At 43.6% G+C, this 25,206-nt stretch overlaps 1 gene segment (V, D, J or C); it reads right to left on the bottom strand.

The window, feature by feature from the left end:
• Positions 1-16,712: 16,712 nt before the first annotated feature.
• Positions 16,713-18,078, bottom strand: LOC122894058. The segment is given in 3 exon segments: positions 16,713-16,830; positions 17,381-17,843; positions 17,947-18,078. Coding segments are annotated over 3 exon segments (627 nt in total).
• Between the last annotated feature and the right edge of the window lie 7,128 nt (positions 18,079-25,206).

The following is a 25,206-nucleotide window of genomic DNA, read 5'->3' as shown; positions in this document are numbered from 1 at the left end:
AAGAATGAAACTCAGCCACTCTCTTACACCATACACAACGATAATCTCAAAATGTATAAAAGACCTCAACATGAGACAGGAATCCATCAGAATACTAGAGAAGAACATAGGCAGTAACCTCTTTGACAATGGCCACAGCCACTTCTATCATGACATTTATACAAAGGCAAAGGAAACAAAAGCAAAAATGAACTTTTGGGACTTCATCAAGATCAAAAGCTTCTGCCCAGGAAAGGAAACAGTCAATAAGACAAAGAGGCAACCCATGGAATGGGAGAAGATATTCACAAATGACAGTACAGACAAAGGGCTGATAGCCAAGATCTGTAGACAACTCCTCAAACTCAATACACGCAAAACAGATAATCATGTCAAAAATGGGTAGAGGACATGAACATACAGTTCTCCAATGAAGACATACAAATGGCTATCGGACACATGAAAAAATGTTCATCATCACTAGCCATCAGGGAGATTCAAATCAAAACCACATTGAGATACCACCTTACACCAGTTAGAATGGCCAAAATTAGCAAGACAGGAAACAACGTGTGTTGGAGAGGACATGGAGAAAGGGGAACCCTCTTATACTGTTGGTGGGAATGCAAGTTAGTGCAACCACTTTGTAGAACAGTATGGAGATTCCTCAAGAATTTAAAAATAGAGCTTCCCTATGTCCCTGCAATTGCACCACTGGGTATTTACCCCAAAGATACATATACAGTGAGAAGAAGGGCCATCTGTACCCCAGTGTTTATAGCAGCAATGGCCATGGTCTCAAAACTGTGGAAAGAACCAAGATGTCCCAACTTTTGTAGCAACATGGACGGGACTGGAAGAGATTATGCTGAGTGAAATAAGTCAAGCACAGAGAGTCAATTATCATATGGTTTCACTTATTTGTGGAGCATAACAAACAACATGGAGGACATGGGGAGTTAGAGAGGAGAAGGGAGTTGGGGGAAATTGGAAGAGGAGGTGAACCATGAGAGACTATGGACTCTGAAAAACAATCTGAGGGGCTTGAAGTGGTGAGGGGTGGGAGGTTGAGGGAATCAGGTGGTGGATATTAGAGAGGATACGGATTGCATGGATCACTGGGTGTGTGCAAAAATAATGAATACTGTTATGCTGAAAATAAATAAAATCCCCCCAAAATAAAAAAAATACTGAAAAAAAAGAACTAAGATGTCCTTCAACAGATGAATGGATAAGGAAGATGTGGTCCATATATACTATGGAGTATTACGCCTCCATCAGAAAGGATGAATACCCAACTTTTGTAGCAACATAGACGGGACTGGAGGAGATTATGCTGAGTGAAATAAGTCAGTGCAGAGAGTCAATTATCTTATGGTTTTGCTTATTTGTGGAGCATAAGGAATGACATGGAGGCCATGGGGAGATGGAGGGGAGAAGAGTGTTGGGGGAAATCGGAGGGAGAGACAAACCATGAAAGACTGTGGACTCTGAGAAACAAACTGAGGGTTTTGGAAGGGAGGGGGGTGTGAGGTTAGGTGAGTCTGCTGGTGGGTATTATGTAGGGCAGGTATTGCATGGAGCACTGGGTATGGTGCATAAACAATGTATCTTGGAACACTGAAAAAAATTAAAATTAAAAACATTGAATAAAATCCAAAAATATATGAAATATATAGACAGTAGGAAATAAAAAGGGTGCAAGTAAAGAGTGGCTGTAACTTTCATTCTGGACCAAATAGAGTGCTTCATTGTTCCTGGGTGAATTTTGACCCGTATGTTAGAGGACACTAAATCTCCAAAATCACTAGAAAATTAAAGGATGGATATATAAGAAGGTAAAACTGAATAGAGTGAACAACTTTCTAAGATAAAGCATGTACTTGTTAAAAATATAGGTTTGTGGGGGGGGACAAGATGGCGGGGTACTAGGAAGATTCGTCTTTTCAGCTGGTACCCCAAAGTGAGCTGATTACCTACCAAAGAACTCCGATCACCCATGAAATCAGCCTGAGATCAGAATTATACACATCTGGATCTCTACAGGGGGAGAAGACGCCAGTGAGCAGGTAAAGCAGAATGGGAACAGCGGACTGATATCAGAAGATAAACAAAAGGGGGAGGGAGCCACCAGAGGCGACCAGTGCAAAAGTAATACCCCAATCCGAGCGAGAGTGCCCTGCGTCTGGGGACCAGCATTAACTTGGAGACTGGTTGAAAGCACTCCAAAATAGCAAAGGATTGCAGGGGGAAATTGTGGGAATCGGGGCGGCTAGGGACAGGGGCTTAAGTCCCCGGTCCCAGACGGCCTCCCTGGTGCAGAGGCAGAGAGAGTGCGGCGGAGAAACCAGCTCCTGGTCCCTAAGCCACCAGCGTGCCCCAGAGCGCGGGGGTTCCTGCTCCTGAGAGGGGATGGGAGCTGCACCAGTCTGCAGAACGCGCGCTAGCCCTACCACAAAGCTTGAGATGCGCGGGCACGTCCCTCCAGCTTTCCTGGGTTTCTAAGGCCCAGGGGCGCTTCTTGACCTGCGCCATTGTTTCAAAGTCTAAGCGGCGCGCGCGCGAAACTCTTCCCTGGACAGAGGCGCGCAAAGCCCAGCGTGCGGCTTACGGAGCAGCGCCCCGTTCTCAGTGCCCCAGACGCGCGCCCGACCCACAGCCGCCTCTGAAAAGAGGTGCGCGCAAGCCGGGCACTCCCAGCCCCCGCCGGCGGCAAAATCTCAGTGTGCGATCGCTGCTTGGAACCTCTCTGGCGGTCAGGAGCTCCCAGAAAGCCGCCACTGCCTTGGCTTTGGGGACGAGCAAAAGATCCTGCGCCCCCAGGGTCTTTAACTTGGAACCTGCACTGCCAGCGTCCAAGGGGGAATTTATTCAGCTTCTGCACCCAGACTGAGGCTTCTGAGACGGAGATCAGGAAGTGTTCCAGGGTGCACCTTGACTGCACCAGAGTTGATACATCCAGCTACATCTGTTCAGTCTTCTCCCACCAAAATGACTAGGAGGAGGAATGCCAAACAGAAGAAAAATACAGAGGATGGACCTTCTGCAACAGAGCTAACGGCTATCAACATAGACAATATGTCGGAAAGAGAATTCAGGCTAACAATTATCCAGGCAATAGCTAGGTTGGAGAAAGCCATGGATGACCAAACAGAATTGATTGGGGCTGAACTGAAAGCGACCAGACAGGATGTTCACGATGTTAGGGCGGAGCTTAACGCTACCAGGGAGGAGGTCCACAATGCTCTCAATGAGTTCCAATCTAATCTAAACTCTCTCAAAGCTAGGGTAACTGAGACAGAAGATAGAATTAGTGATCTGGAAGACAAAAAGATAGAGAGAAAGGATCAGGAGGAAGCCTGGAACAAACAGCTTAGATCCCACGAAAGCAGAATCAGGGAAATAAATGATGCCATGAAGGGTTCCAACGTCAGAATTATTGGAATTCCTGAAGGGGAGGAGAAAGAAAGAAGTCTAGAAGATATCGTGGAACAAGTCCTTCATGAAAACTTTCCGAATCTCGCGAATGAAACCAGCGTTCATGTACTAGAGGCTAAACGGTCTCCACCCAAGATTATACACTCCAAAACAACATCACGACACCTGATAGTCAAATTGAGGAATTATAATTGTAGGTATAATCTCTTGAAAGCCGCCAGGGCAAAGAGGCTCCTTACTTACAGAGGGAAGCCCATCAGAATAACGTCAGACCTGTCCACAGAGACCTGGCAAGCCAGAAGAGGCTGGCAAGATATATTCAGGGCACTAAATGAGAAGAACATGCAGCCAAGAATACTTTATCCAGCAAGACTTACATTCAAAATGGATGGAGAGATAAAGAGTTTCCAAGACCGGCAAGGCTTAAAAGACTATGCAACCACCAAGCCGATACTGCAGGAAATATTAAGGGGGGTACTATAAAAGAGGAAACATCCCAAGAATAGCATTGAACAGAAATATAGAGACAGTCTACAGAAAGAAAGGCTTCAAAGGTAACTCGATGTCAAAAAAAACGTATCTATCAATAATCACTCTCAATGTGAATGGCCTAAATGCACCCATAAAACGGCACAGGGTTGCAGATTGGATAAAACGACAGGACACATCCATATGCTGACTACAAGAGACCCATTTTGAACCTAAAGATACATGCAGACTGAAAGTGAAGGGGTGGAGAAGCATCTTTCATGCCAATGGGACTCAAAAGAAGGCTGGGGTAGCGATTCTCATATCAGAGAAATTAGACTTCAAACTAAAGACTGTAGTCAGAGATACAGAAGGACACTACATCATATGCACCAAGATGATCTAACAATTGTAAATATCTATGCTCCCAATATGGGAGCAGCCAATTACTTAAGAAAACTGTTAATCAAGATAAAGAGTCATATTGATATGAATACACTAATCGTAGGAGATCTTAACACGCCTCTTTCAGAATTAGACAGATCATCGAAGCAGAAAATCAATAAAGAAACAAGAGCATTGAATGACACATTGGACCAGATGGACCTCATAGATATATACAGAATATTCCACCCTAAAACAGCAGAATACTCATTCACCTCAAGTGCACACGGAACCTTCTCCAGAATAGACCACATACTGGGTCACAAATCAGGACTCAGCCGATACCAAAAGACTGAGATTATTCCCTGCATATGCTCAGATCACAATGCTTTGAAACTGGAGCTCAATCACGAGTAAAAGCTCATAAGGAACTCAAACACCTGGAAGCTAAAGACCACCTTGCTCAAGAATGCTTGGATCAACCAGGAGATCAAAGAAGAACTGAAACAATTCATGGAAACCAATGAGAATGAAGACACTTCGGTCCAAAACCTATGGGATACAGCAAAGGCGGTCCTAAGGGGAAAATATATAGCCATCCAAGCCTTGCTCAAAAAAATTGAAAAATCCAGAACACACCAGCTGTCTCTACACCTTAAAGAACTGGAGGATCAACAACAAATCAAACCAACCCCACACATAAGAAGGGAAATCATCAAGATTAGAGCTGAGATCAATGAGGGAGAGACCAGAGGTACAGTAGAACGTATCAATGAAACTAGAAGCTGGTTTTTTGAAAGAATCAATAAGATCGATAAGCCACTGGCTACACTAATCCAAAAGAAAAGAGAGAAAGCACAAATTCATAAAATTATGAATGAAAGGGGAGAGATCACAACTAACGCCAAGGAAGTAGAAACAATCATCAGAAGTTATTACGAACAGTTATATGCCAATAAGCTTAGCAACCTAGATGAAATGGATGCATTCCTGGAAAAATATAAACTACCAAAATTGAACCAGGAAGAAATCGACAACCTGAATAGAACGATATCTAATAACGAGATTGAAGCAGTGATCAAAAATCTCCCAAAACACAAGAGCCCAGGACCTGACGGATTCCCTGGGGAATTCTACCAAACCTTCCAAGAAGAAATAACACCTATTCTCCTGAAGCTGTTTCAAAAAATTGAAGCAGAAGGAAAACTTCCAGACTCTTTCTATGAAGCCAGCATTACCCTGATCCCCAAACCAGGCAAGGACCCTACCAAAAAGGAGAATTTCAGACCAATATCACGGATGAATATGGATGCTAAGATTCTCAACAAGATCCTAGCCAACAGGATCCAACAGCACATTAAAAAGATTATCCACCATGATCAGGTGGGATTCATCCCTGAGCTACAAGAATGGTTCAACATTCACAAATCAATCAATGTGATACAACAAATTAATATGAGAAGAGAGAAGAACCACATGGTCCTCTCAATTGATGCAGAAAAAGCATTTGACAAAATCCAACATCCGTTCCTGATTAAAATGCTTCAAAGTATAGGGATAGAGGGAACATTCCTGAACCTCCTCCAATCTATCTATGAAACCCCCACAGCAAATATCATCCTCAATGGGAAAAAGCTTGCAGCCTTCCCATTGAGATCAGGAACAAGACAAGGATGCCCACTTTCACCACTCTTGTTCAACATAGTATTAGAAGTCCTAGCAACAGCAATCAGACAACAGAGAGAAATAAAAGGTATCCAAATTGGCAATGAAGATGTCAAACTCTCTCTCTTCGCAAATGACATGATTCTTTATATGGAAAGGCCAAAAGACTCCACCCCCAAACTACTAAAACTCATACAGCAATTCAGCAGCGTGGCAGGATACAAAGTCAATGTGCAGAAATCAGTGGCTTTCTTATACACTAACAATGAAAATACAGAAAGGGAAATTAGAGAATCGATTCCATTTACTATAGCAACAAGAACCATAAGATACCTGGGAATAAACCTAACTAACGAGGTAAAGGATCTGTACTTGAGGAACTATAGAACACTCATGAAGGAAATTGAAGAAGACACAAAAAGATGGAAGACCATTCATTCTCTTGGATCGGAAGAATAAACATTGTTAAAATGTCTATACTGCCTAGAGCAATCTATACTTTTAATGCCATTCGATCAAAATTCCACCGGCATTCTTCAAAGAGCTGGAGCAAATAATCCTAAAATTTGTATGGAATCAGAAGAGACCGCGAATCGCTAAGGAAATGTTGAAAAACAAAAATAAAGCTGGCGGCATCACCTTACCTGATTTCAAGCTTTATTACAAAGCTGTGATCACCAAGACAGCATGGTACTGGCATAAAAACAGACACATAGACCAGTGGAACAGAGTAGAGAGCCCAGATATGGACCCTCAACTCTATGGTCAATTAATCTTCGACAAAACAGGAAAAAATATACAGTGGAAAAAAGAGAGTCTCTTCAATAAATGGTGCTGTGAAAACTGGACAGCTATATGTAGAAGAATGAAACTCGACCATTCTCTTACACCGTACACAAAGATCAACTCAAAATGGATAAAAGACCTCAACGTGAGACAGGAATCCATCAGAATCTTAGAGGAGAACATAGGCAGTAATCTCTCCGATATCAGCCACAGCAACTTCTTTCAAGATACGTCTCCAAAGGCAAAGGAAACAAAAGCGAAAATAAACTTCTGGGACTTCATCAAAATCAAAAGCTTCTGCACAGCAAAGGAAACAGTCAAAAAAACAAAGAGGCAACCCACGGAATGGGAGAAGATATTTGCAAATGACAGTACAGACAAAAGGTTGATATCCAGGATCTATAATGAACTCCTCAAACTCAACCCACACGAAACAGACAAACACATCAAAAAATGGGCAGAAGATATGAACAGACACTTCAGCAATCAAGAAATACAAATGGCTATCTGACACATGAACAAATGCTCATCATCATTAGCCCTCAGGGAGATTCAAATTAAAACCACATTGAGATATCACCTTACACCAGTTAGAATGGCCAAAATTAACAAAACAGGAGACAACATGTGTTGGAGAGGATGTGGAGAAAGGGGAACCCTCTTACACTGTTGGTGGGAATGCAAGTTGGTGCAGCCTCTTTGGAGAACAGTGTGGAGATTCCTCAAGAAATTAAAAATAGAGCTTCCCTACGACCCTGCCATTGCACTCCTGGGTATTTACCCCAAAGATACAGATGTCGTGAAAAGAAGGGCCATCTGTACCCCAATGTTTATAGCAGCAATGGCCACAGTCGCCAAACTATGGAAAGAACCAAGATGCCCTTCAACGGATGAATGGATAAGGAAGATGTGGTCCATATACACTATGGAGTATTATGCCTCCATCAGAAAGGACGAATATCCAACTTTTGTAGCAACATGGACGGGACTGGAAGAGATTATGCTGAGTGAAATAAGTCAAGCAGAGAGAGTCAATTATCATATGGTTTCACTCATTTGTGGAGCATAACCAATAGCATGGAGGACAAGGGGCGTTAGAGAGGAGTAGGGAATTTGGGTAAATTGGAAGGGGAGGTGAACCATGAGAGACTATGGACTCTGAAAAACAGTCTGAGGGGTTTGAAGTGGCGGGGGGGTGGGAGGTTGGGGTACCAGGTGGTGGGTATTATAGAGGGCACAGCTTGCATGGAGCACTGGGTGTGGTGAAAAAATAATGAATACTGTTTTTCTGAAAATAAATAAATTGGGGAAAATAAATAAATAAATAAATAAATAAATAAATACAATCTTTTAAAATAAGTTAACTTAGGAATACATAAAAATAAAAAATAAAATAAAAATTTAAAACAAAATAAAAGGAAAGAAATCAACCTGATCTAGTCTGTGTTTCAGGAGATGAGGAGCAAGATGGCAGCAGAGAAGGGACCTCCTTCCAGTCCCTTGAATTTAGCTGATGTCCATGAAACCATTCTGAACACACACGAATTCAAGCTCAGATGTAAGAACAATTATCTGGATTTTTACAAGCAGCAAAATGACTGGTTTTTGTGAGGTAGGAAGTGGAGAAAGGTAAATCTTTGGGGGAAATATCGGAAGATAAATGGAGATTGCAGGGAGTCTCCATAAGCCAGCCACCGGGAGCAAAAAAATCAGGACCTGCGAAATCTGCTCCAGCGAGAGACCTCCCTTACTGAAATGGAGCACAGGGATGAATAGGAGAGAATTCTGGGTGGATCACTGGGATCTCAGATCACAGGAAACCACACGTAATGGGGAAGCCTATCCAATAGACTGCCCAAGCAGTGGCACAGGGAGACAGGTTACAGTCCGCAAGCTCAGCAGGGACTCCCAGCTTCAGTCACCATAACCCACAAGTCAGGCCAGTTGGGAGACTGCTCTGTGCCTGACCACCCTGAAAAGGACTAGAAGGTTTAGGCTGCTTAACATCCCAGAAGAGATAGAAAATGATTTGTGACCAAAACAGGGCAACAGCTCTCAGGGTGGTGTGGCCCACGAAAGGACACGGGAGAGGCTCCTGGCCGTGAGCTGGGAGCCACGCAAGAGGGTGCATGTGTGAGCCCATGGCTGGGTGCACAAAGTGGCTACATCCACAACTGGGCAACAGCTCTCAGAATGATGTGACCCCAGACAGGACACTGGGTCAGCACCCAGCATGACCTAGAAGGTGCTCAAGGTGGTGCACTCACGAGACCAAACCCGCTAACAATTGCAAAGTCAGAAAGCACGGAGACACTCATGGGTCCCTGGAACTTTCCCCAGAGAGTTGCAGTGGGCATGAATAACTCAAGTCTGTGGATTTGGGTACACATAGAAGTGGAGATGGATTGACCTGAGGTGGGGGTGGGGGTCCGGGCCACCACATGGTGGCTCTGGGCTGGAGATTCCCACGTGTTTGCCATGTTTGCTCTGACCCTCTGAGGAGAAGCAGAAAGCCACCAGGGAAAAATGACCAGACACAGGATCAGCTCCCATTCAGCCAATGACCCTGACAAGAGTAGGGCAACTCCAACATGACAAAGATGCCTGAGAAGCCAAGCAGCAGGCCCCTCCCCCAGAAGACAGACTGGAAGAACAGGTGAAGGATAAGGTTACTTCCGACAGGAACAGGAAACTCCAGCACCAGGGGAAAATTACATAGGGAGCTCCAAGTGTCCCTCAGGACTTGCTTATACTCAGGTTAAAAGTTTACATTTCTTTTTTTCTCTCTTTTCTTGTCCTAGCTTTTTCTGGTTATACCGTGTTCCCATTTCAAAGAGAGTCTTATTTCCTAGCTTCAGTTTCTAAATTTCAAATCTTCATTTTATAGATTTATGCCCCACATGACCCAATTTTTCTCTCTAATCAATTTATATATAAAATAAGTTCTGGTTTCCTTAATGTTTTCACATTTAGTGCCTTCTAACATGTAGACCAAAACTAAGGAACAGAGAGATCTAGGCAGGATGGGGAGGTGTAGGGGACCCAGTTAAAGCAAGTCCCTTGAATTTAGCTGCATATCTATAAACTATTTTGAACACCCATGAAATCAACCTGAGACGTAAGAATACACATGCAGAAAAGTGGCTGTGTCCAGCAAAATGTCTATTAAACCAGCTCTTTCTTCATAGGCCACTATGACTTGTATTTTTCTAACCTATATATATATATATTTTTTTTGGATAAAGTATTCTTGGCTGCATGTTCTTCTCATTCAGTGCCCTGAATATATCTTGCCAGCCTTTTCTGCCTTGCCAGGTCTCTGTGGACAGATTTTTTTTCCAATTTATTTATTTTGAGAAAAACAGTATTCATTATTTTTTCACCACACCCAGTGCTCCAAACAAGCCGTGCCCTCTATAATACCCACCACCTGGTACCCCAACCTCCCACCCCCCTGCCACTTCAAACCCCTCAGACTGTTTTTCAGAGTCCATAGTCTCTCATGGTTCACCTCCCCTTCCAATTTACCCAAATCCCTTACTCCTCTCTAACGCCCCTTGTCCTCCATGCTATTGGTTATGCTCCACAAATAAGTGAAACCATATGATAATTGACTCTCTCTGCTTGACTTACTTCACTCAGCATAATCTCTTCCAGTCCCGTCCATGTTGCTACAAAAGTTGGGTATTCATCCTTTCTGATGGAGGCATAATACTCCATAGTGTATATGGACCACATCTTCCTTATCCATTCATCCATTGAAGGGCATCTTGGTTCTTTCCATAGTTTGGCAATTGTGGCCATTGCCGCTATAAACATTGGGGTACAGATGGCCCTTCTTTTCACGACATCTGTATCTTTGGGGTAAATACCCAGGAGTGCAATGGCAGGGTCGTAGGGAAGCTCTATTTTTAATTTCTTGAGGAATCTCCACACTGTTCTCCAAAGAGGCTGCACCAACTTGCATTCCCACCAACAGTGGAAGAGGGTTACCCTTTCTCCACATCCTCTCCAACACATGTTGTTTCCTGTTTTGTTAACTTTGGCCATTCTAACTGGTGTAAGGTGATATCTCAATGTGGTTTTAATTTGAATCTCCCTGAGGCTAATGATGATGAGCATTTTTTCATGTGTCTGATAGCCATTTGTATGTCTTGATTGATTTTGATGAAGTCCCAGAAGTTTATTTTCGCTTTTGTTTCCTTTGCCTTTGGAGACGTATCTTGAAAGAAGTTGCTGTGGCTGATATCAAAGAGATTACTGCCTATGTTCTCCTCTAAGATTCTGATGGATTCCTGTTTCACGTTGAGGTCTTTTATCCATTTTGAGTTGATCTTTGTGTACGGTGTAAGAGAATGGTCGAGTTTCATTCTTCTACATATAGCTGTCCAGTTTTCCCAGCACCATTTATTGAAGAGACTCTCTTTTTTCCACTGTATATTTTTTCCTGTTTTGTCGAAGATTAATTGACCATAGAGTTGAGGGTCCATATCTGGGCTCTCTACTCTGTTCCACTGGTCTATGTGTCTGTTTTTATGCCAGTACCATGCTGTCTTGGTGATCACAGCTTTGTAATAAAGCTTGAAATCAGGTAAGGTGATGCCGCCAGCTTTATTTTTGTTTTTCAACATTTCCTTAGCGATTCGCGGTCTCTTCTGATTCCATACAAATTTTAGGATTATTTGCTCCAGCTCTTTGAAGAATGCCGGTGGAATTTTGATCGAATGGCATTAAAAGTATAGATTGCTCTAGGCAGTATAGACATTTTAACAATGTTTATTCTTCCGATCCAAGAGAATGAATGGTCTTCCATCTTTTTGTGTCTTCTTCAATTTCCTTCATGAGTGTTCTATAGTTCCTCAAGTACAGATCCTTTACCTCGTTAGTTAGGTTTATTCCCAGGTATCTTATGGTTCTTGTTGCTATAGTAAATGGAATCGATTCTCTAATTTCCCTTTCTGTATTTTCATTGTTAGTGTATAAGAAAGCCACTGATTTCTGCACATTGACTTTGTATCCTGCCACGCTGCTGAATTGCTGTATGAGTTTTAGTAGTTTGGGGGTGGAGTCTTTTGGCCTTTCCATATAAAGAATCATGTCATTTGCGAAGAGAGAGAGTTTGACATCTTCATTGCCAATTTGGATACCTTTTATTTCTCTCTGTTGTCTGATTGCTGTTGCTAGGACTTCTAATACTATGTTGAACAAGAGTGGTGAAAGTGGGCATCCTTGTCTTGTTCCTGATCTCAATGGGAAGGCTGCAAGCTTTTTCCCATTGAGGATGATATTTGCTGTGGGGGTTTCATAGATAGATTGGAGGAGGTTCAGGAATGTTCCCTCTATCCCTATACTTTGAAGCATTTTAATCAGGAACGGATGTTGGATTTTGTCAAATGCTTTTTCTGCAGCAATTGAGAGGACCATGTGGTTCTTCTCTCTTCTCATATTAATTTGTTGTATCACATTGATTGATTTACGAATGTTGAACCATCCTTGTAGCCCAGGGATGAATCCCACCTGATCATGGTGGATAAACTTTTTAATGTGCTGTTGGATCCTGTTGGCTAGGATCTTGTTGAGAATCTTAGCATCCATATTCATCCGTGATATTGGTCTGAAATTCTCCTTTTTGGTAGGGTCCTTGCCTGGTTTGGGGATCAGGGTAATGCTGGCTTCATAGAAAGAGTCTGGAAGTTTTCCTTCTGCTTCAATTTTTTGAAACAGCTTCAGGAGAATAGGTGTTATTTCTTCTTGGAAGGTTTGGTAGAATTCCCCAGGGAATCCGTCAGGTCCTGGGCTCTTGTTTTTTGGGAGATTTTTGATCACTGCTTCAATCTCGTTATTAGATATCGGTCTATTCAGGTTGTCGATTTCTTCCTGGTTCAATTTTGGTAGTTTATATTTTTCCAGGAATGCATCCATTTCATCTAGGTTGCTAAGCTTATTGGCATATAACTGTTCGTAATAACTTCTGATGATTGTTTCTATTTCCTTGGTGTTAGTTGTGATCTCTCCCTTTTCATTCATAATTTTATGAATTGGGGATTTCTCTCTTTTCTTTTGGATTAGTGTAGCCAGTGGCTTATCGATCTTATTGATTCTTTCATAAAACCAGCTTCTAGTTTCATTGATACGTTCTACTGTATCTCTGGTTTCTCCCTCATTGATCTCAGCTCTAATCTTGATGATTTCCCTTCTTATGTGTGGAGTTGGTTTGATTTGTTGTTGATCCTCCAGTTCTTTAAGGTGTAGAGACAGCTGGTGTGTTCTGGATTTTTCAATTTTTTTGAGCAAGGCTTGGATGGCTATATATTTTCCCCTTAGGACCGCCTTTGCTGTATCCCATAGGTTTTGGACCGAAGTGTCTTCATTCTCATTGGTTTCCATGAATTGTTTCAGTTCTTCTTTGATCTCCTGGTTGATCCAAGCATTCTTGAGCAAGGTGGTCTTTAGCTTCCAGGTGTTTGAGTTCCTTCGGAACTTTTCCTTGTGATTGAGCTCCAGTTTCAAAGCATTGTGATCTGAGCATATGCAGGGAATAATCTCAGTCTTTTGGTATCGGCTGAGTCCTGATTTGTGACCCAGTATGTGGTCTATTCTGGAGAAGGTTCCGTGGGCACTTGAGAAGAATGAGTATTCTGCTGTTTTAGGGTGGAATGTTCTGTATATATCTATGAGGTCCATCTGGTCCAATGTGTCGTTCAATGCTCTTGTTTCTTTATTGATTTTCTGCTTCGATGATCTGTCTAATTCTGAACGAGGCATGTTAAGATCACCTACGATTAGTGTATTCATATCAATATGACTCTTTATCTTGATTAACAGTTTTCTTAAGTAATTGGCTGCTCCCATATTGGGAGCATAGATATTTACAATTGTTAGATCATCTTGGTGGATAGTCCCTTTAAGGATTATGTAGTGTCCTTCTGTATCTCTGACTACAGTCTTTAGTTTGAAGTCTAATTTATCTGATATGAGAATTGCTACCCCAGCCTTCTTTTGAGTCCCATTGGCATGAAAGATGCTTCTCCACCGCTTCACTTTCAGTCTGCGTGTATCTTTAGGTTCAAAATGGGTCTCTTGTAGACAGCATATGGATGGGTCCTGTCGTTTTATCCAATCTGCAACCCTGTGCCGTTTTATGGGTGCATTTAGGCCATTCACATTGAGAGTGATTATTGATAGATACGTTTTTATTGACATCGAGTTACCTTTGAAGTCTTTCTTTCTGTAGACTGTCTCTATATTTCTGTTCAATGCTATTCCTGGGATTTTTCCTCTTTTATAGCACCCCCCTTAATATTTCCTGCAGTATCGGCTTGGTGGTTGCATAGTCTTTTAAGTCTTGCCGGTCTTGGAAACTCTTTATCTCTCCATCCATTTTGAATGTCAGTCTTGCTGGATAAAGTATTCTTGGCTGCATGTTCTTCTCATTTAGTGCCTTGAATATATCTTGCCAGCCTCTTCTGGCTTGCCAGGTCTCTGTGGACAGGTCTGACGTTATTCTGATGGGCTTCCCTCTGTAAGTAAGGAGCCTCTTTGCCCTGGCAGCTTTCAAGAGATTATACCTACAATTATAATTTCTCAATTTGACTATCAGGTGCCGTGATGTTTTTTTGGAGTGTATAATCTTGGGTGGAGACCGTTCAGCCTCTAGTACATGAATGCTGGTTTCATTCGCGAGATTCGGAAAGTTTTCATGAAGGACTTGTTCCACGACATCTTCTAGACTTCTTTCTTTCTCCTCCCCTTCAGGAATTCCAATAATTCTGACGTTGGAACCCTTCATGGCATCACTTATTTCCCTAATTCTGTTTTCGTGGGATCTAAGCTGTTTGTTCCAGGCTTCCTCCTGATCCTTTCTCTCTATCTGTTTGTCTTCCAGATCACTAATTCTATCTTCTGTCTCAGTTACCCTAGCTTTGAGAGAGTTTAGATTGGATTGGAACTCATTGAGAGCATTGTGGACCTCCTCCCTGGTAGCTTTGAGCTCCGCCCTAACATTGTGAACATCCTGTCTGGTCGCTTTCAGTTCGGCTCTAATCAATTCTGTTTGGTCATCCATGGCTTTCTCCAACCTAGCTATTGCCTGGATAATTGTTAGCCTGAATTCTCTTTCCGACATATTGTCTATGTTGATAGCCGTTAGCTCTATTGCGGAAGGTCCATCCTCTGTATTTTTCTTCTGTTGGGCATTCCTCCTCCTAATCATTTTGGTAGGAGAAGACTGAATAGATGTAGCTGGATGTATCAACTCTGGTGCAGTCAAGGTGCACCCTGGAACACTTCCTGATCTCTGTCTCAGAGAGAAGCCTCAGTCTGGGTGCAGAAGCTGAATAAATTCCCCCTTGGACGCTGGCAGTGCAGGTTCCAAGTTAAAGACCCTGGGGGCGCCGGATCTTTTGCTCGTCCCCAAAGCCAATGCAGTGGCGGCTGTCTGGGAGCTCCTGACCGCCAGAGAGGTTCCAAGCAGCGATCGCACACTGAGATTTTGCCGCCGTCTGGGCTGGGAGTGCCCGGCTTGCGCGCACCTCTTTTCAGAGGTGGCTGTGGGTCGGGCGCGCGTCTGGGGCACTGAGAACGGGGCGCTGCTCCGTAAGCCGCAGGCTGGGCTTTTGCGCGCCTCTGTCCGGGGAAGAGTTTCGTGTGCCCGCGGCTTAGACTTTGAAACAATGGCCCGGGTCAAGAAGCGCCCCCGGGGCCTTAGAAACCCAGGAGAGCTGGAGCGATGTGCACGCGCATCTCAAGCTTTGTGGTAGGGCTAGCGCGCGTTCTGCAGACCGGCGCAGCTCCCATCCCCTCACAGGAGCCGGAACCCCCGCGCTCTGGGGCGCGCTGGCGGCTTAGGGACCAGGAGCCGGTTTCTCCGCCCCACTCTCTCTGCCTCCGAGCCGGGAGGCCGTCTGGGACCGGGGACTTAAGCCCCTGTCCCTAGCCGCCCCGATTCCCACAATTTGCCCCCGCGATCCTTTGCTCTTTTGGAGTGCTTTCAACCAGTCTCCGAGTTAATGCTGGTCCCCAGACGCAGGGCACTCTCGCTCGTATCGGGGTATTACTTTCGCACCGGTCGCCTCTGGTGGCTCCCTCCCCCTTTTGTTTATCTTCCGATATCAGTCCGCTGTTCCCATTCCGCTTTACCTGCTCACTGGCGTCTTCTGCCCCTGTAGAGATCCAGACGTGTACAATTCTGATCTTAGGCTGATTTCATGGGTGATCAGAGTTCTTTGGTAGGTAATCAGCTCACTTTGGGGTACCAGCTGAAAAGATGCCTCTTCCTAGTACCCCGCCATCTTGTCCCCTCCTGTATTTATTTATTTAACAGAAAACTCAAGTAAAGGGAGCAGGAATTCAATTTAGTTAACAGATAGTGCATTCCTGGTTTCAGAGGTAGAATTTAGTGATTCATCAGGTGCATATAACACCGAGTGCTCATTCATCAAGTGCCATCCTTAATGCCATGAGGCAGTTATCCCATCCCCCACCCCAGCCACCTCTAGTTTGAACACAAAATTTTGAGTATTATTTCAGGATTTATATTGGGAAATGTTCCTCCTAGAATTCTAGTTTTAAGTATTTATTTTCTCACATTATCTCCTTAAATTTCACTTTAAAATTATGTTCATTTAGCCACCATATAGTACATCATTGGTTTTTGATGTCGTTCAACAATTCATTATTTGCATGAAACACGCAGTGCTCACTCATCATGTGTCATTGCCCATCACCGAGTTTCCCCATCCGGCCCCTCCTACTGCTCCCAAACCCTATTTGTTCCACAGAAAATCATACTGATTTCTGATATCATTTATTTTGGGTTTCTTCTTTTCCTTTTGATAAATCTAGGCAGAGGTTTCTCAATTTTATTGTTTTTGTTTTCCAAAAAACTAGGCCTTGCTTTTTTGTTCTGTTCTGTGTTTTTATTCTTTTGTTTTTTATATCACTTATTACTGCTCTAATCTTTACTATTTCCTTCCTTCTCCTGTATTTAGGCTTTAGTCATCAACCTTCTCTAGCTCCTTCAGGTGTAACGTTGGAGTGTTTCTTTCAGATTTTTCTTGCTTCTTGAGGTCTTCCTGTATGCTGTGTATTTTTGTCTTAGGACCACCTTTGCTGCAGAAAAATTAGGGCAAAGTGAAAAAGGTTTCATGCGTGTGTGTGTGTGTGTGTGTGTGTGTGTGTGTGATGTCCAGTCTACACATCACACCTGGAGGGGCTCCACTGCTTTCCCATGTTGTCTCTAACACCGATGCTCTGAGCATTGTTTCAGACAGTCATGTCCCAACAAAGACGTTTTCTTCTTTTGCTTTCGATTGTTGATGCCTCTGGTGGCCCCACGTCCAGCATGCACTTTATGCTGCTTCTAGCGAGTTTGCACGTTGAGGAGGGTGGACCTGTGCTGCACAGTGAGAGCAGCTGGGAGTCCTGTAAAGGCACACTTGATGAGCACCAGTTTATCTGTGATGCATGGGTATTTAGGGACAAGAATAAACAACGTGAGTGACGCTGTATTTTGTGCACTTTGGTATAATTGTTTTCCCATTAGAACACATTTTCAAAGCCAGAGAGTGAAGAGGTAAGCACAGAAGCATGTGTGCAGAGAAGGTCCCTGAGGGAAAGTGTTCTCTGGAGATGAATCGCTAGATCCTGACAGGAAACCTGCCCATAACCCTCATCTGCATCTGCTCCTGGGCTTAAAGACAGGATTGGTGAGTGGTGTGCACCCTCTGGTGGTCCAGATCCCGTCCCGTATTTATCCGATGATACCCTTGCAGTTTGAGGTTTGTGTCTGGGCTCACACTGAGGGCCCCTCACTGTGTCTCTCGCACAGTAATACAGGGCCGTGTCCTCGACTCTCAGGCTGTTCATCTGCAGATACAGCGTGTTCTTGCCATTGTCTCTGGAGATGGTGAATCGGCCCTTCACAGAGTCTGCGTAGCTTGTGTAACTTCCATCATAGCTAATATATGCGACCCACTGCAGCCCCTTCCCTGGAGCCTGGCGGACCCAGCTCATGCCGTAGTTACTGAAGGTGAATCCAGAGGCTGCACAGGAAAGTCTCAGGGACCCCCCAGGCTTCACCAGGTCTCCCCCAGACTCCACCAGCTGCACCTCACACTGGACACCTGCAGACACAAGACATCATGATCAGGAATCTGTCACACACCCATGGTTTCCTTCACTCATACCCACTCACATCCTCAATGTCTGTTGTTCACCATGAATTACCTTTTAAAAGAGCAACAAGGAAAACCCAGACAAGCACAAATTCCATGGTGAGTTCTCTGTGTCCTGTCCTGAGTACTGACTGGAACACTTGGGAATCCTGGTGCTGGGCTCCTCTCCCAGCTGCAGAGTCAGGTTTGGGCTGTTTTAATCAGCAGATGGTGGACCCTATTTGCATATCCTCTGGCTATATATTCAGCTTGGGATCTATTCTGACAGAGAGGCTGTGACCCACGCAGTTGTGAATACCTTTTAGTGCTAATATAAATTTTGAAGAAAATGTTTTTTATTATATAACTTTCCGGGGTGTATACTTGTGTTCGTAAGGTGTTCATGAGCATATATGGGGTGAGAGTGACCCCAGGATCTAGGTCAGTGCTCCCCCGACAGGAATAGCTGCCCCTCACCCCGAATCATCGGTAGAACAGAGTGTCAGGCTATGAGGAATGTGGAACCCCTCCTCTAATGGAGATGGATTGATTTTGCTTATTTTATACTTTGCCATAAATACAGAGAAAATCAGCATCGTGTAGGTGTATTTTCATATCTGCAACATTCACTCTCTCTATGTCCCTTTAAAATCAGCTTTGTTATTACCTATAATAAATTCAATGTGTATATGCGACACAAGATGAACGGCCCATATACGGAGTGTGTGATATGATAAACACAAGTGTCACAATCAACATTATTGACAGTGAGTGCCTCAATTCTCCCTAAAGTTTCCAGCATTTCCCCTGGAATTTCTCCTTCCCTTTCCCTTGTTCACCCTGTCTCCAGATAGCTATTGTTCTTTCTCTTGTCACCTTATACTAGCTTTAATTCTGTAGAATTCATAAATGGGACATTGTACTCTATGTACTTTCTCTATAGGGCTTCTTTGCCCCAGAATCAATCCTTGTGGATACAGTCGTGTTGCTGTCTGTATCAGGAATCACTGGTTTTAATGACTGACAGCTCTGAAGGCAGAAGTTGGAAGCAGCAGCCGGAGGAAGATGTGAAAGAGCAGAAAGAAGCCACTTGCTTCAGGCTCAACCACACACCCTCTTTTTTTTTTAATTGATATATTTTAAAAATTTAATTAAATAATTAATTTATTTATGTTAACATACACTGTTACATTAATTCCAGGTGTACAGTATAGTGATTCAGCAATTTCATACATCACTTGGTCCTGGGATCCACACACCCTCTTGACCCAGGAGTTCTTTGTCCCAAACAAGGGAACTCCTGTGTTGTTCAGGAACCGTTTCTGCTGGCTGTGGAGAAGAGAACCAAAGACAGTAAGAGGTGGAGCAGAGAAGGTTGAGTTAGAAGCTCAGAAAGACCTGTCCATGGAAGATGCGAGGCACCAGGTGGAAGCACAGCATGGGAGGAGCTGTCCTGCTGCAGAAGAAACCTGTGCACGAACAAATCCGACACTCAGGCACCAGCCTGTGGATTTCATGTCAAGTGGCCAGACTCTGACTATGCCCATAACTCCCACATTCTCCACTCAGCTCCACTGCTAAACTCAGCTGTGAGCTGCAGGCACCACCTGGGAACAGTAGCTGCTCTTTGCCTCAAACCAGGAGCCTTCTTTCCTTGTCACTAGTGCATGGAGAGGACCCATTTCTGCAGCCACACCTGCCCACACTCCCACAGAGTGTGGACAGAGTGGACATGTGTGGAATCTCCTTTTGTTGAGAATAGTTTTCCTGCATTACAGAGGCTCATTAGGAGGCTCAGCACATGTGTGTCTCCTACTGACTCCAAGGACTTACTTACATTGAGCCATTGTGCACCTTGACTGTGGGTATTAACTGTGACTAGAATGTAGCCTCTGTCAAAACAGTGCATATTTATTGCTACTCTGCCACACTCCTGGTTTTCTATTTTAATCAGAAAATAAGAACCATTATGATTTCCTGAAAACATGGTCTCTGTTTGAGACTCTGTCTGTTTCTTTGTACAAAGTGCATTTAGAACAAAGGAGTGGAACTCCAATGGGAATGCGTCAGGAGCTGCACAACCAGGAAGAAGACTGTGTTACCCCACATGGAGCCTCCTGGCAGCCATGTCATGCTTTGGGACAGAACTGGTGAGAAGCCACATTGTTCCTTGTAGGTGCTGACAATAACAGGGAACACCATGCTATACAGACATGCATCAGTTCCATTAACTGGAGTGGAATCCAGATAGTTGATTCCCTTCTCTGATTTTGTCTCCCAATGTTTTCAACTCTGTTAAGCCCCTTTATTGGTCACCTTCTTAGGGGGAAATGAGTAGTTTGAGAGGAGGAGTGTCCATGAGCGTTGGAAAGCACAGGTTCTGTCCTTAGAGGAATGTGTGCTATAAGGGTTTCCTGTCCTTGCCCGTTTTGTTAACTTCCTCCCAGGATCCACTCAGGAAGGCAACCATGTGTGCTGGGCCTTCACACAGTCTGTGCCTTCTTCCCTCAATGTGCTTTTTCTCATCTGCTAGACATCGTCCTGAGACATGGTTCAGCTCAGCTAAAAACATCCTCAGAAGTCCTTCCTTGACCATGTGGCCTCTTCAGGTAAGATGATCACTTACTTTTTCGTGGCTCCCAATGTTCCCCGTGTGCATCTCCCTCAGAACACATATACCACCATGGTACTTGTTCACAAGCAGGTAGAAGCAGAGATGCCTACAATTTTCTTAGTCCTTGAAGACAAGAGGTATCTTCGTCACCTCTGCACTGTGTGTCGCTGGTGCAGAATTCATTCAGCCCATGTGGAATAGTGCTTTTCCTGCAGACTGGCCATTGCTTATGGACTCTACTCTTTAGATGTACCTGCGCTTGTGGGGGTAACAGAACAGCATCCATATTCTTCCCAGGCCAGTTCTAGGCACCATGTAAGGTAGTCAACCTATCAGACATTCATTCCACTAGTTCATGCAGTGAACATTATGAAGAGGCCATTGTAGTCTCAGTGATGATGACAAAAAAAAAAAAGACATGATTTCCAGACCCCTACCATTCTGAAGACCCACAAATGAATACAAAATGCAGATCCTTTATTCTTTACTCAGAAGTCTAGTGGGTTCTATTACTGTTTGTGTAGTTCATTAACTAATATTTATTTGGTTCTAACTGCACAAACTGTAGCCCTCCCTGGTCTCTGTGATTACAGCAGTGAACACAAATAGAAGAACTTGGAGAACAGTGTGGAGATTCCTCAAGAAATTAAAAATAGAGCTTCCCTATGACCCTGCAATTGCACTCCTGGGTATTTACCCCAAAGATACAGATGTTGTGAAAAGAAGGGCCATCTGTACCCCAATGTTTATAGCAGCAATGGCCACAGTCGCCAAACTATGGAAAGAACCAAGATGCCCTTCAACGGATGAATGGATAAGGAAGATGTGGTCCATATACACTATGGAGTATTATGCCTCCATCAGAAAGGACGAATATCCAACTTTTGTAGCAACATGGACGGGACTGGAAGAGATTATGCTGAGTGAAGTAAGTCAAGCAGAGAGAGTCAATTATCATATGGTTTCACTCATTTGTGGAGCATAACCAATAGCATGGAGGACAAGGGGCGTTAGAGAGGAGTAGGGAATTTGGGTAAATTGGAAGGGGAGGTGAACCATGAGAGACTATGGACTCTGAAAAACAGTCTGAGGGGTTTGAAGTGGCGGGGGGGTGGGAGGTTGGGGTACCAGGTGGTGGGTATTATAGAGGGCACGGCTTGCATGGAGCACTGGGTGTGGTGAAAAAATAATGAATACTGTTTTTCTGAAAATAAATAAATTGGGAAAAAAAAAGAAGAACTTGCCTTCATGGGGCTTACCTTTGAGGAGGGAAGACAGACCACAAACCAGCAACAACCCTCTCTACATGGTAAAGGATTCTCTGAGTGACTCTGGTGTGGGGAATAGTTAGGAGTGAGACAGGGACATGGGAGGTTGGAATCTGCAAGGTGAGGAGATTCTTTCTGGTGTCCAAGTGAAAACTGATAGGAGCTCTGTCCAGCAGCGAAGGGGTGAGAAATGGTTGGATTCTGAGTGCATCTTGAACTTGTCACCGGCAAGACTTGCTGACTAATTGGCCATGAGTGAGAGAAAGTGGCAGTTAAGGGGAGCACCCAGCTATCAGCCTCAGAGTTTGAGGTCTCCATCCTTCATCCTGTGAGAAGGGCAGTTCCACCCCAGTCCTCGTATCTCTTGTGGACTCCTGGAGGGTTTGTTCACTGTGTCTCATTATCTCTGGCTTTTCTGTTTCTCCTTTTGTCCATGTTATGGTCCTTCCTGTCTGTCTATCCTCTCTAGCATTCTTGTCCCCACCCTGCACCTTGTATTAACAGTTCTCTGATGTGTCACTATCATTCATGTATTTCCATCTGGCTTAATTTTTGCAGCATAATTTGCCCAGTTTTTATTTTGCTTCATTCAGGTAGGAGAAATGCAGCCTTTATGTTGAGGTTTCTGGAAATAGTGTCCTTGAGAAGTACAGATGGGAAGGATACTTCTACTCCATTTTCTCCGTTCCAAACTACCCCCTCCAGACACAACCATGATGAGGTGGTCATGCGTCACAGTGCAGAGGGTTTACATTACTTCAGTGTAAATAGCTTAGAATTGAGACACGGGTATCCACTGCTTCCTGCTTCCCAGAGACCCTCTGCTTCTTAGTGACCATCTATGTCTCCTCATCATGGTGTGCCTAGAATTGGGTTCTCTTTCTCAGGACCATGTTGATTGCCTTCATTTATGGTGCAGCCTCCCCTTTGTTCTGAAGCTCAAAATCTGCACTTTTATCTACTAGAGGATGTCAGAGTCTTCTTCTTTTAGGCCATATTCTAGAGGGAGCTTGTCCTGACACACTCAGAGGTATTCTGAAAATTTCCTGAACAATGAGCACACCCTCTGATAGAAATTTACTGACTTTTCCTAAGAAATACATCTGTTACTCTAGCTTATCCATTTTGCAAAGCTCCTAGTTCATGCACATATATAGATTGTCAGAATTCCCACAATTTCTGGGTAGGACCCTCTGTTGTTGCAAACTTGACTGCTCTTTTGTTCTATCCAGGCGTTCTCCACAGTGTGTCCCTGCAAACTGGTGTTTTGCTTGATAAACAGGTCTCCACTGGAGCTGCTCCAGTGTTTAATGGAGAGGAGACCTGAACACCTCATTGGAACACAAGATAAGATGTGGCTGATGACGTGAGACAGGAAAAGTACTGTGGGGGTGCAGAGATTCCTGTTGGAGGTGAGATTTCAGTTCTTAAAGATTTTTTTTCTTTTTAAAGTAAAAACTACCAAGATACAATGTGTTTGAAACAATTAATATAATATAAACCCTAAAAAAGAATCATTGGTTTTAATGATTAGCACCTGTCCAAAGAATGGACATAGTAGGATTTTATTTTTTTAAGAAGTTGTTTGGGGGTCGAATTGTTTCCAGTGTCTGATATTACAATAAATTTGCTTCTCTCCCTAGATATGTAGCTGAGGAGCTCAGATAATGTATTATTTATATGCTTTCCACAACAACCATGAACCTGAGGAAGATGCAGAGGAATAATTTTGCATCATATGCAAGTTTCTCTACTCTGTTCAGTTTCTACTTTACATAGGTGTTTTTGAAAGCTCATTGTCAATTATGGAAATACAGATAAAACATAACTAAAATTAGGAAGTACTGTGAAGATGCTAAAAGGACATGTGTAATATGTTTATGTCATAAGTTTAAGGCATTTTTGGAAAAGCTTGATGCCCATAATTATTCTAGGGGCTAACCATGGAGCAGAAACCCAGGGTATCATTTGTAACAATGGATTAAAGAATCAGCATATAATTCAAATCCCTGTCCATTAGGGGAGTTGGTGAGTCTAATTTTATGTGGCAATGGTATCAGCCTATGGACACAATCTTATGTCTGATGTGGGATCGGTGTCTCTGTGGCAATGAGAGATTCTGGTCAGGGAGACAGGAAAAGGTCTGTTGGGACATACCTTCTTCTCCCAAAGTTACTTTCAAAGGAATCTCTCCCTTCTCCCAGTCCCTTTGGTTCTGCCTGTCACCTTTGGGAATGCTGCCACTATGTCCACCCATGACGGGGGTTACCTGGCATCTGGAAATGCAGTAAAATTGATTTTACATCAAGGTACTGGAGGCAGTCTGGCTGTCACTTCCCACAGATCTTCTGCAGTCTCTCACCTCTTTGGTGTCACCAGGTGGTATCAAAGCCTTTAGTTAAATGTTCTGTTGTAGCACGGTGCAAGGTAGAGACAAATTAGTTACAACTTTGATTCAGTACTTGGAAGGAAACTCAGAAATAAAGTCAGAGTATTTCCTTCCTATGTGTCATCATCAGCAACAAAGTCCTGGGGAACCTGGGAGGTGGGACATTGCGAGAAACCAGTCTTCAGGGGCCCATAGAACACCAGTAGATGGACTTAATCCCATGTCCAGCCTCCATGGCATGGGCATATATTTTTTTTATTTTTTGAAAATGACATTTTTTTTGTTTTTAATTGTTATATATTCTTTTCTTTTTTTTCAATTTATTTATTTTCAGAAAAACAGTATTCATTATTTTTTCACCACACCCAGTGCTCCATGCAAGCCGTGCCCTCTATAATACCCACCACCTGGTACCCCAACCTCCCACCCCCCCGCCACTTCAAACCCCTCAGACTGTTTTTCAGAGTCCATAGTCTCTCATGGTTCACCTCCCCTTCCAATTTACCCAAATTCCCTACTCTTCTCTAACGCCCCTTGTCCTCCATGCTATTGGTTATGCTCCACAAATAAGTGAAACCGTATGATAATTGACTCTCTCTGCTTGACTTACTTCACTCAGCATAATCTCTTCCAATCCCGTCCATGTTGCTACAAAAGTTGGATATTCGTCCTTTCTGATGGAGGCATAATACTCCATAGTGTATATGGACCACATCTTCCTTATCCATTCATCCGTTGAAGGGCATCTTGGTTCTTTCCATAGTTTGGCGACTGTGGCCATTGCTGCTATAAACATTGGGGTACAGATGGCCCTTCTTTTCACGACATCTGTATCTTTGGGGTAAATACCCAGGAGTGCAATGGCAGGGTCGTAGGGAAGCTCTATTTTTAATTTCTTGAGGAATCTCCACACTGTTCTCCAAAGAGGCTGCACCAACTTGCATTCCCACCAACAGTGTAAGAGGGTTCCCCTTTCTCCACATCCTCTCCAACACATGTTGTTTCCCGTTTTGTTAATTTTGGCCATTCTAACTGGTGTAAGGTGATATCTCAATGTGGCTT

The sequence above is a fragment of the Neovison vison genome, chromosome 13 (assembly GCF_020171115.1).
Source record: "Neovison vison isolate M4711 chromosome 13, ASM_NN_V1, whole genome shotgun sequence".
Classification (NCBI taxonomy): Eukaryota; Metazoa; Chordata; class Mammalia; order Carnivora; family Mustelidae; genus Neogale; species Neogale vison.
Note: the sequence above shows the minus strand (reverse complement) of the source record. Positions and strands in the feature narration are given on the sequence as shown.